Genomic DNA, 12806 nt, shown 5'->3' on the forward strand with positions numbered 1-12806 from the left:
GAATGCTGCTCTAGAGAAATGTATTTGCCTCTGCCATAGAGTTCCTATGTAATGCTGGTCAAGTCACTTAAACCAAAACTTTTTAAAGCTGGCCTATAACTTTGTGTTTGTCATTTTCTGGGTGCCCAGCTTGAGGCCTTGGGGTCTGATTGGGTAAGCGCTGACAGCTGCAACTGAAGTCATAAGGAGCTGTGCTTTGAACATGTAAAGTGCCATGAAATGCTAAGTACTCTGAAAATTCAGGCTGTAGGTGCCTCAGATTGGACTCTCAAAATTAGTGGGCATTTTGATTTTAATCTTTCTGTGGCTCAGTTTTCTATCTGTTAAATGGAACTAATAATAACACTTCACCACACAATGGTGTTGAGAAAACAAATTCATTACGGGTTTGTGAAGCACTGAAATACTATAGTGTGAGCACTGAATAGCAGCCCATGAGAAAATCAATAATTCTATCTTCAGAGCAGGGTTGAATAGTGTGCAGTAGATAAGACATGGGACCACGCTCTGAACAACGAGGATAAAACAAACTATTAATTAGCTGATCATTTAGTGAGCACTGTCCATTCTGTGCACCAACTGAGGGAGGGGTTACATGGGGTAAAAAAAATGTGTGATTATGTAGTTGAAGGCTGTCATAATGCATATGCATAAGAGGGACAATTAAAGTTGCGCAGGCAATATTAATTCTGCCATTTCCTAATTTTTGAGTGCTTGACTTTGCAATGCAGTTTTTGGTGTGTAACTTAATATAATTAAAATTAGTTTGAAGAACTTTTAAATAAAGATAAAAGAACTGAAGGCTTTAGAACTCTGAGGACCTTAATGCTGTAGGAGCTTAGTTTCATAGCACACTTTTAAAATGACACTGGTTTCATTGTTTTATTGTTTCTTTGTTTTATTATACAGGAGCATTAGAATATATGTGTATGTGGCTCAACCCCCTCTTGGGAGTAAATTACCATTTCAGTCGATGCTGCTGCAAGAGAGGGCAGCATAAACTGCCTGAACACAAAGGCCTGAATGCCCAGGGTAGAGTGGTGAATAACAGGAGAAACTGTATCTTCTTGAAGGCTTCCAGTAGTGAGGGAGGGAATTGAGAAGAAACACCCAGGTTCCCAGACCAAAGTAATTCAGATAAGCATGCAAACTTTTATCCCAGTTTAACCTTTTGAGAGTTGGCTATCAATTAGTTGGGATCCTTTCAGCCCAGATGACAGACGACAAAGACCACTTTCATTCAATCCCTGCCCAGTTCTCTGACCCACATTCATTGCCTTAACATGTACAAAGATAGGTTCATAAAGCTTGGTCTACACTAGGAACTTATGTCGATATAACTATGTTGCTCAGGGGTGTGGATTTTCCTAGTTATACCAACCTAACCCCCTGAGTAGACAGTGCTATGTTAACAGGAGGCTTTCTCCAGTGATCCTCGCTACTGCATCTTGGGGAGGTGGAGTACCTGCGGTGACTGGAGAAGCTCTCCCGTTGGTATAGGTAGTGTCTTCACTAAGTGCTAGAGCAGCACAACTGCACCAGTGCACTTGTGCTGCTGCAGCCCTGTAAGTGTACACAAGCCCTTAGTACAATATCATTATTATTATGACCACATGCTATTGCAGATGCACCATACATGAAGGATTCTGAAATGGATGCAGCTCAGATGCAGATCCAGTCTTGAAGAGAGAATAACTGTTCTTTTCATGAACGAATTTTAGCCGTTAAGAACTAGATTTTATTTTTTACTAGCTCGAGTTAATTTTGTTCTATAAAGATGAAAGATGTTTCTGTTATGTGGAACAGCAAAGCAATCTATTTATATCTTCACACTCATAAAACAGAAGCATGCCCCCCACAGTGTTTTCTAAGAACAAATATTAAGGTTTATGGTATTTGTTACTAACCTTGCAGCTTCAGCATTTCTTATAGAATTTACTTTCAACATTCTTCTCACATGTTCACTTTTTTCAGGCGTGCGTTTCTTTAGGTTTTCACATCCTTCTCTCGTGTTGTGATAATTGATGTTATCAGTAGCATATGGTGCACTTTTTGATATCTATAAAAAAGTGCAACATAATATGGGACGGGCACATTTCATGGAAAGGCAACATCAATTAAAAACTATTTCAGTACTGAGATTAAGCATCTGTGGAAAGCTATTTTTTTAAAATCATGCCCAGTGATCACCACTGCAAAATGTTTTTAAAATGGGTAAACATTTTTTGTTGAGTGGCTGGTGGTTATTTGAGACACCAGAAATGCAACAAAGTCTTTCCTACAAACAATATGCTTGATAGGGAGGGTTTCTCTAACAATCTTTAGGATTGATTTGATATTGTGGAGACATTTTCCATATTTTTAACTCCTCTTTTAATTTATTATGAAAATTATTCCATTACTACAAGAGGAGGATTATCTAGTGTTCAGTGCACCAAGAATCAAGACTGTGAGAAGAAAGGTTTGGTTTAAACAACATCTCTTACGGATTATTTTGTCTATGATAAGGAAATTAAATAATTGCAAGGGAGATTTTCAAAGACACAAAAGGCACCCAACTCCCATTGTAAAGCAATTTCATGATACAACCAAGTCCCATGCGTGCACTGAAAATCTTCCTCTACATGTAGAGTATACAGTATACATATATCCATAAAAGAAAGCTCTTTCAGTCTCTAAAAATATAGGGAAGTTACTTACCATGTATAGTAACTGGAGTTCTTTGAGATGTATTGTCCACATGCAAATTCCACTGCTAGTGCGCAGGTTCCTTATGTACTAGAGATCTGAGTTATTTTGGCTAGCAGCACCTTTAGGGTGTGCATACACTCTTTATCCTCTCTGAAGGCGTTCAGTTCCTTCTCACTGTAGCATCTCTTATAATAGGACTCCAAGGAAGAGGGGATGGAAGGGCAGGTTGCGGAACGTGCATATGGAGAACATATCTCAAAGAACTACAGTTACTGCACACAGTAAGGCCATATTTACACTAGTACTTATGTCAGCAAAACTTTTGTCGCTCAGAGGTGTGAAAAAAAACACAATGACCAAACGCGTGATGGCAGCCATTTCCATTGATCTGGCAGCCATATCTGCTGTACCAGGGCTGCTTGGAGGCTCATTCTGGCTATGAGCTGGCCCTCATTAACTAGTGACACAAAGTCCTCATAAGTGTTGTGGGAAAAGTTGTCGACAAAGGGAAGCAGCCTCATATGTATGCAAAAGTCATATCCAGCTAATATGGCCTGATAACTGGCTACACAGAATTGCAGGCTTGCTGAGGAGTAGGCTTTCCAGCCAAATAAATCTGGGCTCGTTGGCTCTTTTTCCTGTGGTGTGGATCTGAATTGTTTTGCCTTTTCATTTTCTGCTGTGACTACAAGGGAGGATGGGATAGGATGCGTGTAAAATAATTTTGCACCCATAGAAGGCACTTGATATTTCTTGTCTGGATATCTGTGGGATGTAGGTGGTGCCAAAGCAGGTGTCTGCCACAAAATTCTGGCTGGATGTATAATGTCCTCATTAACTGGGAGGGCCATCTTCCCTACTGCGGAGCCTTGAAATATGTCTGTCAGTTTATATGTCTGTTCTTCCACTGCCTCAACAGGGATTTGGAGGATCTTGGCCATCCTTTTAATGGGTCTTATAGTTGTTCATTTGTGGGGCCAGTACCTCCTCCTCTACTGTGGTTGTGTAGGTACTGGAAAAGGGTGGTGGGGCATCTCAATGTGTGGTGCTCTGGAGGCGGCAGCTTTCTGGTGGCATGGTTGCTCTCTGGGGCTGAAGTTGCTCTGAGCTGACCAGGGTCCCCAGCAAGGCCACATGGGCATTGGTGGGTAAGACCCTGGTGGAGCCTGGATTCTGTAGGTCCCAATATCTTTCCTGTGAGGTGTGTCTGGATCCTCTATAAGAAGGCGACAGTCTGGGTAAGTATGTTGTGGGGTGGAATTTCTCATCCCCCAGTTCTGAAGATGATTCTGAGGAGAATGCGTAGCTCAGATCCATGACGGTGCTGTAGCCTTCAGAGTGTTAGGGACTAATGGTGCCACACTACTAGATAGAGTCGGGGCTGACTGTAGTGCAGAAGTCAACAACAAGGAATATTGTGATTCTTGGTGAATCTGCAGGTCCACTGATGCCAAGCATGGCAGTGTGGATGGCTGCATGGGAACCAGGTTTTGTCAAGGTGATGTAGGAATCTCTGCAACAGTGACAGTGCACTGTCCTGACTGGCTTGGTTCCAGAAGAGTTGGTGCGGGGCCATTGAGGTAGACTGTGTTGGGGTTAGTGCCATTCTTTTTCCTAAGGTTCCAGTTTCAAGTACCAAATGCTTTGATGCTGTATGGTTGGAACAGGCTCAAGGCTGAGCTTCAGTGGGAACCATTCTGAACAGCGAAATCTGCGTTCAGTGCTATAAGGAGGTTTTCCTATTAGAGGATGCTTTGGTAGGTGACCTGCCCCTCAGACTTCTAGCTCCCTGTGGTCTATCTGGGGATGATGCCATCATTGTAGTTGCAATTTGAGTCAGAGCTCTCAAAGGCAAAGAGCCCACACTCTGATTCAAGAGGTCCCTGTGCATGGGGGTCTAGTGAGCCCAGTTCAGAAGCAGGGCTCATTGACTTGGTCATTAGGAAGACCTGAAGGAGGGCCGCTCTATCCTTTCTAGCTCAGTAGCTGAAGGACTTGCAGATCACACCTTTACTGGGAATGTGCGATTCTCCCAGACAATAGAAGCACTTTGAGTTTCTGTCCGCCTCTGGGATGCTCCCTTACACGAGAGGCAGTGTTTAAACCCAGACAAACCAGATGATGCTATACTGAATGGACAAGTTCTCACAACTGAAGATTTAGACAGGCAACTAAACGACTAAAAAGACTAACTATACTATAAAACTAACTGTAAAACTATTAGCTAAAGCCATAAGGAGAGGATAGGCTCCATCTCTAACCCATGAGGCAGGAAGAGGAACTGAATGGTAGTGGGCGTGCCTTGTCCTTATATGCCCTTGCAGAGGAGCAAGAAGACTGAAGAGCACATGCACACACTAGGGGTACTGCTGGCCAAAAAGACTCTGACTGCTAATGCACAAGATGACTGTGCACCATCAGTGGAATGTGCATCTGGTCAATTACTCAAAGAAGAAAGTAAGATTATTTCTTCCTTAGATTTGACCTGTATTAAATATAAATATTAATTTCCCACTTAAAATTAATCCAGGCTACAGATAAACCTTGTAAAGCAAATCATGAACGGAACATTTTTTTAAACGTAATCTGTTCATAAAGAGAGAAACAAACTTTTAGGGTGAAATCCTGGCTCCACTTCAGTCAAAGGCAAAGCCCCCATTGCCTTCAGTCAGGCCAGGATTTCACCCCTTATTCTCTTAACATCACTGATGATATACAAACATTTTTCAAATATTGCTTCTTTTTGAAAAAATGTATGTGAATTTAAGATTTATGAAGGTGGTATCTTGTCTGAATAGGAGACTCATGTACTCTTTGGTTTCATAACAGGTACAAAACAAGCAGTGGTAGTACAAGCTGTCTCACACAAAGTCATATTCCTCAAATCATGATTTGGAGTGTCCATATTTTACTAAGGAAGCACCCCTTCTCCTCTATTTTAGACAAGTGATACTCAGACAGAGGCTCAAGAGCTGCGAGTGTCTCTTTAATGTGTCTCCCGCAGTTCTTTGCAGTACATGATATTAAAACACTGTGTGAATTAGTTATTAACCAATCAGGATACTTTTACTATGTTCCTAACCAACTGCAGTTGATAAGATAATACCTGGTCAGTCATTTGGCTGTGAGAATAATATATACACATATAAAGAGATATATGTATATAAAAATGGTAAATGAAACTATGAATTCACACTATTGTGGCTCTTTTGGATAATGTTGATTGTAATTGGGCTCCTGAACCACTGAAGTCGGAGTATCACTGTTTTAGAGGTTCACGGTGAAATTCTGGTCCCACTAAAGTCAATAGCAACTTTTGCCATTGACTTCAGTGGGGCCAAACTCCTCTTGACTTCAGCGGGACCCGGATTTCACCCCAAGGGCTAGATTCACAAAGGGGATTTACACACTTACCTGCCAACATTTAGACACCACTAGGATTCACAAAACCACAACTCAGCTGCCTCCTAACCATGTACTGTAGTGCCTAAATTCATAGGCACCTAAGTTTCTACCGGTAAAGTCCCCGGTGGGCATACATACAGCTGCTTAAATCCTGATTTTGCCAAGCTGCTCAGTGCCTAAGCCCCAATGGTATTCACAAAGTAGGTGCTTCCCCCACCCAGCTCACCTATAGCCCTCATCCATTAGCATGCCTACCCACACAAAAGACAGCAAAGTGGTGGTGCTGCCCCTTCCAATCCACCAGTCAGAGCATTTCTCCCCAGGATGTGGGAGACCCAAGTTCAAATCCCCACTTTGCCTGATTAAGAGTAGGGACTTGAACTTGAATCTCCCACTTCCACAGAAGTGCCCTAACCACTGGCTTGTCTACATTACTCGCAGGCTCGACGGGCAGCCATCGATCCAGCAGGGGTCGATTTATCGCGTCTAGTCTAGACACAATAAATCAACAGTTGAGTGCTCTCCCGTCGACTCCGGTACTTCAACAGAGCGAGAGGCACAGGCGGAGTCGACGGGAGAGAGTCAGCCATTGACTCACCGCAGTGAAGACATCGCGGTGAGTAGATCTAAGTATGTCGACTTCAGCTATGTTATTCATGTAGCTGAAGTTGCGTAACTTAGATTGATCCCCCCCAGTGTATACCAGGCCTTTAGGAGCATATTGTAGGATGGGTTTCAGAGTAGTAGCTGTGTTAGTCTGTACCCGCAAAAAGAACAGGAGTACTTGTGGCACCTTAGAGACTAACAATTTTATTAGAGCATAAGCTTTTGTGGGCTACAGCCCACTTCATCGGATGCACAGAATGGAACATATAGTAAGAAGATATATATACATACAGAGAAGGTAGAAGTTGCCATACAAACTGTAAGAGGCTAATTAAGATGCGCTATTATCAGCAGGAGAAAAAAACTTTTGTAGTGATAATCAAGATGGCCCATTTAGAGAGTTGACAAGAAGGTGTGAAGATACTTAACATAGGGAAATAGATTCAATATGTGTAATGATCCAGCCACTCCCAGTCTCTATTCAAACCCAAGTTAATGGTATCTAGTCTGCATATTATGGTATCTAGTCCATTTATTCTTTTGCATAGAGACTGTCCGGTTTGGCCAATGTACACATACAGTCTCTACGCAAAACAATAAATGGACACAAATCTGACATCAGGAATCATAACATTCAAAAACCGGTAGGAGAACACTTCAACCTCTCTGGCCACTCAGTAAAAGATTTAAGGGTGGCAATTTTGCAACAGAAAAGCTTCAAAAACAGACTCCAATGAGAAACTGCTGAGCTTGAATTAATATGCAAACTAGATACCATTAACTTGGGTTTCTTATTGTAGGGTGGGTCTTTCTCAATCTCTCCTGCTGAAGCTCTTCTACTTTCTATAAAATACTTAAAATAGTCATTGGGACAGAGAGAAAGTAAGAATGGCTTCATAGCCCAGTGGTTAGATTTTTTTGAGAAGGGCACCTAAGTCACTTCAGCCCTAATGCTAGAACATGGTTCACATCTGTGAATCCCAAACAGAGATAGGTGCCTCCCTCTAGCCTGAAATTAGGGGCCCAGCTCCCTTTTGAAGGGTAGGGCTTAGGCCAAACCCTCCTCCTTGGAATTTCCTACTGTGTATTGTAGGTGGCTCCTAACTCAGCATGCTGCCTTCTGTGATTCCCCTTTTTAGAGACCTAAGTCTCCCCATGCATTGTATAGGGAGCCTGGCACCTAACTCAGAGTTTTGAATTTCACTAGGTGACGGGACACCCAAAAGTTGTGTTGCAACACTGAGTGTGTGGCAACAAGTAAGGCCCCCTTGTAAATCTAGCCCTAAATGCTTGTAACTAGTACACTGATCCTAATGATTTTTTGTATATGATGTTAGAGAGAGCAAGTCTGTTTAAAAAAAAAAAAAAGGAAAAAATATGGTACCAATGCTGGGAAACTGTTAAGAATTTACATCTCCTATAACATTTAACCCAGATAGGTAGTAATGTTAGTACATGTTCCTCATGTAAAATCCTCTCCAGAGAAAAATACACACTACTTCTGGAATGTTTCAGAGTAACAGCCGTGTTAGTCTGTATTTGCAAAAAGAAAAGGAGTACTTGTGGCACCTTAGAGACTAACCAGTCCGATTGCATCCGATGAAGTGAGCTGTAGCTCACAAAAGCTTATGCTCAGATAAATTGGTTAGTCTCTAAGGTGCCACAAGTACTCCTTTTCTTTTTACTTGTGGAATATTCAAGTTGCCCAAAGAGAGTGTTTGTTGGTTGCACAGAAAATGTAGAAGGCAAAAGTTCTGCCCGCTCAAAAAAAGTAAGAAAAAAAATTTGCCCCAAGGTGTTGTAGAGAGCAGAGCTCATATAAATGAGCTTCCAGCCTCCCTTGCACTGCAGCTCTTTGTCTTTGGTCCAGCCTTCTGTCTGCTGGGGCCACACAGCTTGTGGGACCTTCTGCAGCCAAATAACTGCAGTAAAAACATGACATGGGAGGTGACAGGGAGAGTACTTGGTTACTGTTATGTGGAAATCGAGAGAGTTGCATTGGAAATGCTGTCTCCCCCACTAAAATCTGGATATGCCTCTGATCATTGACTTCCTTCCTGATGTCTATGGGAGCACGCCAACCTCCACTCTCCCTGCCTCAACTGACTGTATTACTCATTGAGCTAGGAAAGAATTTGCCCCTGCATTAGGATACCAGGGAATGCACGAAGCATGGTCAGTGAGTCTTCCAAAGTTATTTGTATTATCCCGACTGGAATATAGGAAAGGGCTGGTTTTGGTGGTTGCATAATGTAAAAACTGGCATTACAAAATCTTCCAAGGGAGAAGTAACCACTAGAGGGAGTACAGCTTCAGAGGCACACAGAAAGTATTTGGGTCAGCATCTAGATGCTATTTTGGACTAGCTAGAGAGCCTTTACTCATATCTATGAATATCTGTATGACACAAAAAGAAAAGGAGTACTTGTGGCACCTTAGAGACTAACAAATTTATTTGAGCATGAGCTTTCGTGAGCTACAGCTGACTTCACTGGATGACACAGTGACTTAGAGAATAACCTTCAAATATGACATTAGCTTACACTTTTTAAAAAGTCCTTGCCCCTTATAAAGCAAACAGATAATATAAAATAAATCTCCATCAACTTGTAAGTAATTGCCTTAAAGAACAAAATCAGTGACATTCAGAGTGAAGGTCTGAGATAAAACCAGATTTATTGCAAATATATCTGCTGATGAAGGCCTCTCAGATCATCCAGGCAGTTTCTTTATTTTCATAAAAATGTGTTGTGTAATCAACTTGGTCTGAGCTCATTGCAACACAGGAATAGAAAATGGCTCCAATTTTAAAAGGTTCTTTTGCATTTTCCAAAGAAAACAGTTTCTCTATTTTAATAATAGGCATTCTGACAAGGACTAAGTGCTTTAATAACAGAAAAACAAAGTGGGAAATGTTAAACAATCTTTTTGTTGTAAAAGTGAAAGGCTGATAAACATTTTATACACATAATATAAACACATCTGTTTTTGTGTTATACATGTAGGTTTTGACTTGGCTAGATTACAAATATAAATTTAGAAAACTAGTAAGCCATCCTTTAATACTATATTTCCAGAAAAGGTCCACTGCAGCTACATGATTCTGCTCATCCATTTCACTAAGCTTACTGTGGCTAAAATCATGGCACCATACTTGAAATTTAATATAGCTCAAGCATAGATTTTTCTCTCTCTAAAATTAAGGGTTGGGTTCTGCATCTTGCACTTTTACATTTTTGTTGCATTTAGTTAAGCCATAGCATTTACAGATAAAAGCCATTAGAAAGTCCAAACTTTAAAAACTGGAAGTATCAACTTTAACTCTGCCACTGTATCCCCACCCACACTACAACCTGAGCCAGGAGACCTTTGCCAATGAGCAGAGGAAAGTTAAGTCTGTCCAACAGCAGGCTACTGAGTGTCTGATGATATAGCTCTTCCCCCCTCCTCCCCCATTCTTTCAGTCTATATTGATGAAAGGAGGCTCTCTGCTATATATCTAGTATGTCAGGGTAGATCCTGATGTCCCTGGGAATCAACCCTTGTGATGTAAAGAGCGCCGAAATCTGTGAGGAGACAGTACACAGTTGATTGCTGATGGCCAAATACCTGCTGCTAATGCAAGATACAGAACCCAGCCCAACTATGCAGATGAGCAGGAGGTGCATGGAATGCATCTCAAACCCCTTACGGTTTTTTCACATGAAATGGTAACTGACCTGAGGGATGAGAGAGGCAGAAGGAATCTGGCGGTTGCATTGCTAGTGGTGCAAAGATGCTGCTAAACAAGGTCTCTGTGCTTGCTGACTCCCGCTCCCCTTCCCTTTCCCAGGTAGAAGTAAACCTACATATATATTGATACTCCAGTCATTAGATGTACAGTGGACTAGAGCAGTGTGAATAACCGATTTCTTGGTTTACTGGCAATTCTGAAAAAAAGTTGCAACCAACATTTTTCACAATTTTCAGCAAATCAAAAATTCAAATTTGTTTTTGGTTTGGCTCAAACAAAATGTTTTAACAAAATCAAAACATTTGAATTTGACCACTTCTAAACTTCAGATCTTTTAAGTAAAATTACAGGAAATTTCAAAACGAAGTCACTTCAAAATGAAAAATCAAAATGGTTTATTTAAAATTTGTCAAAATGTTTTGATTTTTTCTGTTTTGTTTTTTCCCCCTGACTGAAACAATTTGGTGAAAGCAACTTGAATTGCTGAATCTGCATTTTTTGCTGAAAAACATTCAGACAAAAAATTTCGGTGAGCTTGAGAGCAGACAGACTAAAGTTGGATTTTTTAGAATGCATTAGATGGTTTGGATTTTTTAAACTCTTGGAAAGACCGTGAATCACATAGGCAGTGAATTTTCAATATATTAAAATTAATTTTGGGGGATTTCCTAGCCCCTAGTGGGATGGGTGATGCAATTCTGGACTATATGCACTGTTTTATGATGGGGAAATTTCTTAAAACATTCTAACCATAATTAAAACAATTTGGAGCCACAGTGCAGTCCAGCAGGTTTTAAAATCAGCTTAGTAAAAAACAGTTCAGAATGCCTAGAGTATGGTGTTTTTAGTATTTGTTATTGATTTAAAAATCTATAACATTTCATTAATGTTATTTTAAAGGGCTGAATATTTTATATATTTTCAACTTTAATTCTAGCTTCAAGTTTTCTATTTGAGTATATTTTTCATTTTTATTAAAGTTAAAAAAATATTTGCTTATGCTCATATTAGTCATGAAGAGTGAAATAAATTTTTGCTTGTAACTTCAGTACAACTTGTATTTAGTTAGTAGTGCTCATAAGAATGCCATACGTGTATGCAAGAGAGAGAGCGCATAAGAGTTACAAGCACCCATGACTGTACTAGTAGAATTTACAACAATCAGAAAGCTGCAAAAATGTAGGCTATGGCTACACTACATAGTTGGCATAATTTAGGTCATTCAGTGGTGTGAATAAACCTCCCCACCCCCAGCGACAAAAGAAGTTACACCGACATACGTGCCGGACAGCACCATGTCAGTGGGAGAGTTTCTCCTGCTGACATAGCTACTGCTGCTTGTGGGGTAGTTAAGATGATGGGAATAAGCTTTCTCCCACCGGCTTAGAGCGGCTACATTAAAGAGTTTACCGCTGCACTTAGTTCCCAGCAGCAGAATTGTATCTGAGACCTCAAAGAAGTTATAAATTTCACCAGCATAACCGGTAGAGCTTGTTACTGCCGTGGTCCCATTTTCAGATTCACTGAAAGTTAAAAGCTCCATAAACCCAATCCAGGGGACTCATGGAAATTACAAGTAGAGCTGGTCAAAAAATTGTCATTTTTCGCTGAAAAAAGTTTAATTGACAAATGACATTTAATCAAAATGAAAATGATTAGTTTTTAAGAAGATTTCTCAGTTCCAGGATGGAATGTCTGGTGAGGGTGAGACACACACATCCCTGACCCATCCAAGATAGCCAACAGCTTGGCAGTCATGGCACTCAATAGGGATGTGGAAGGCCCAGGTTCAAGTCCCTCCTCCAAATCATAAAGAGCAGAGATTGGTGTCTGTCTCTTTCTCTCTCTGGAAAAAAAATTAAAATCTCATTTTCGTTCCACATCAGAATTGCAACAAATTTTGTAATCTTAAATCTTTTGTGAAAAGAAATTTTTGTTTTCCAGCCAGCCATACTTAAATGCTTTGCTGGCATTATGCTCATGAAGCTTATGACTTTCCAGCAAAGCTCAGCGTTTAAAAAGACACAAAAATATTTCACATGTTGAGAACTAGAGATGGTCAAGTTATTTATTCTGATCAGTTTATTTGGTGACTTTGGCTTACTTTCTGTTCGTCAATTGTCTGTTAACAGATTATTATGCATTTGCTAATCACCTGACAATTTGTCAGTTTTTGCTGATCCTGACTGACCCCCTTGACAAGACTCATCCTGTGGTCCTTGCAAAAGCTCATGCTTACGGATCCTGTTAAACTTCCTTAGCAAGCAAACATCACTTAAGTTATATATTTAGGATGTAGGGCAATTACTTTACATTAACAACACTGTATGCTTTTTCTTACTGTTAAATTTTACAAAGTCTGCAGGTTTTG

The 12806-nt window shown here is 40.6% G+C and overlaps 1 protein-coding gene across 2 annotated transcripts in view; it reads right to left on the reverse strand.

The window, feature by feature from the left end:
* LRRC27 (leucine rich repeat containing 27) overlaps window positions 1–12806 on the reverse strand; it is a 59710-nt gene that overhangs the window by 9904 nt on the left and 37000 nt on the right. For both annotated transcript variants that reach the window (XM_048859512.2, XM_048859511.2), the window contains one exon: window positions 1908–2059. In XM_048859512.2, the coding sequence (XP_048715469.1) occupies window positions 1908–2059 (152 nt within the window). The remainder of the gene's footprint in view (window positions 1–1907; window positions 2060–12806) is intronic.

Source organism: Caretta caretta, chromosome 7 (genome assembly GCF_965140235.1).
Source record: "Caretta caretta isolate rCarCar2 chromosome 7, rCarCar1.hap1, whole genome shotgun sequence".
Classification (NCBI taxonomy): Eukaryota; Metazoa; Chordata; order Testudines; family Cheloniidae; genus Caretta; species Caretta caretta.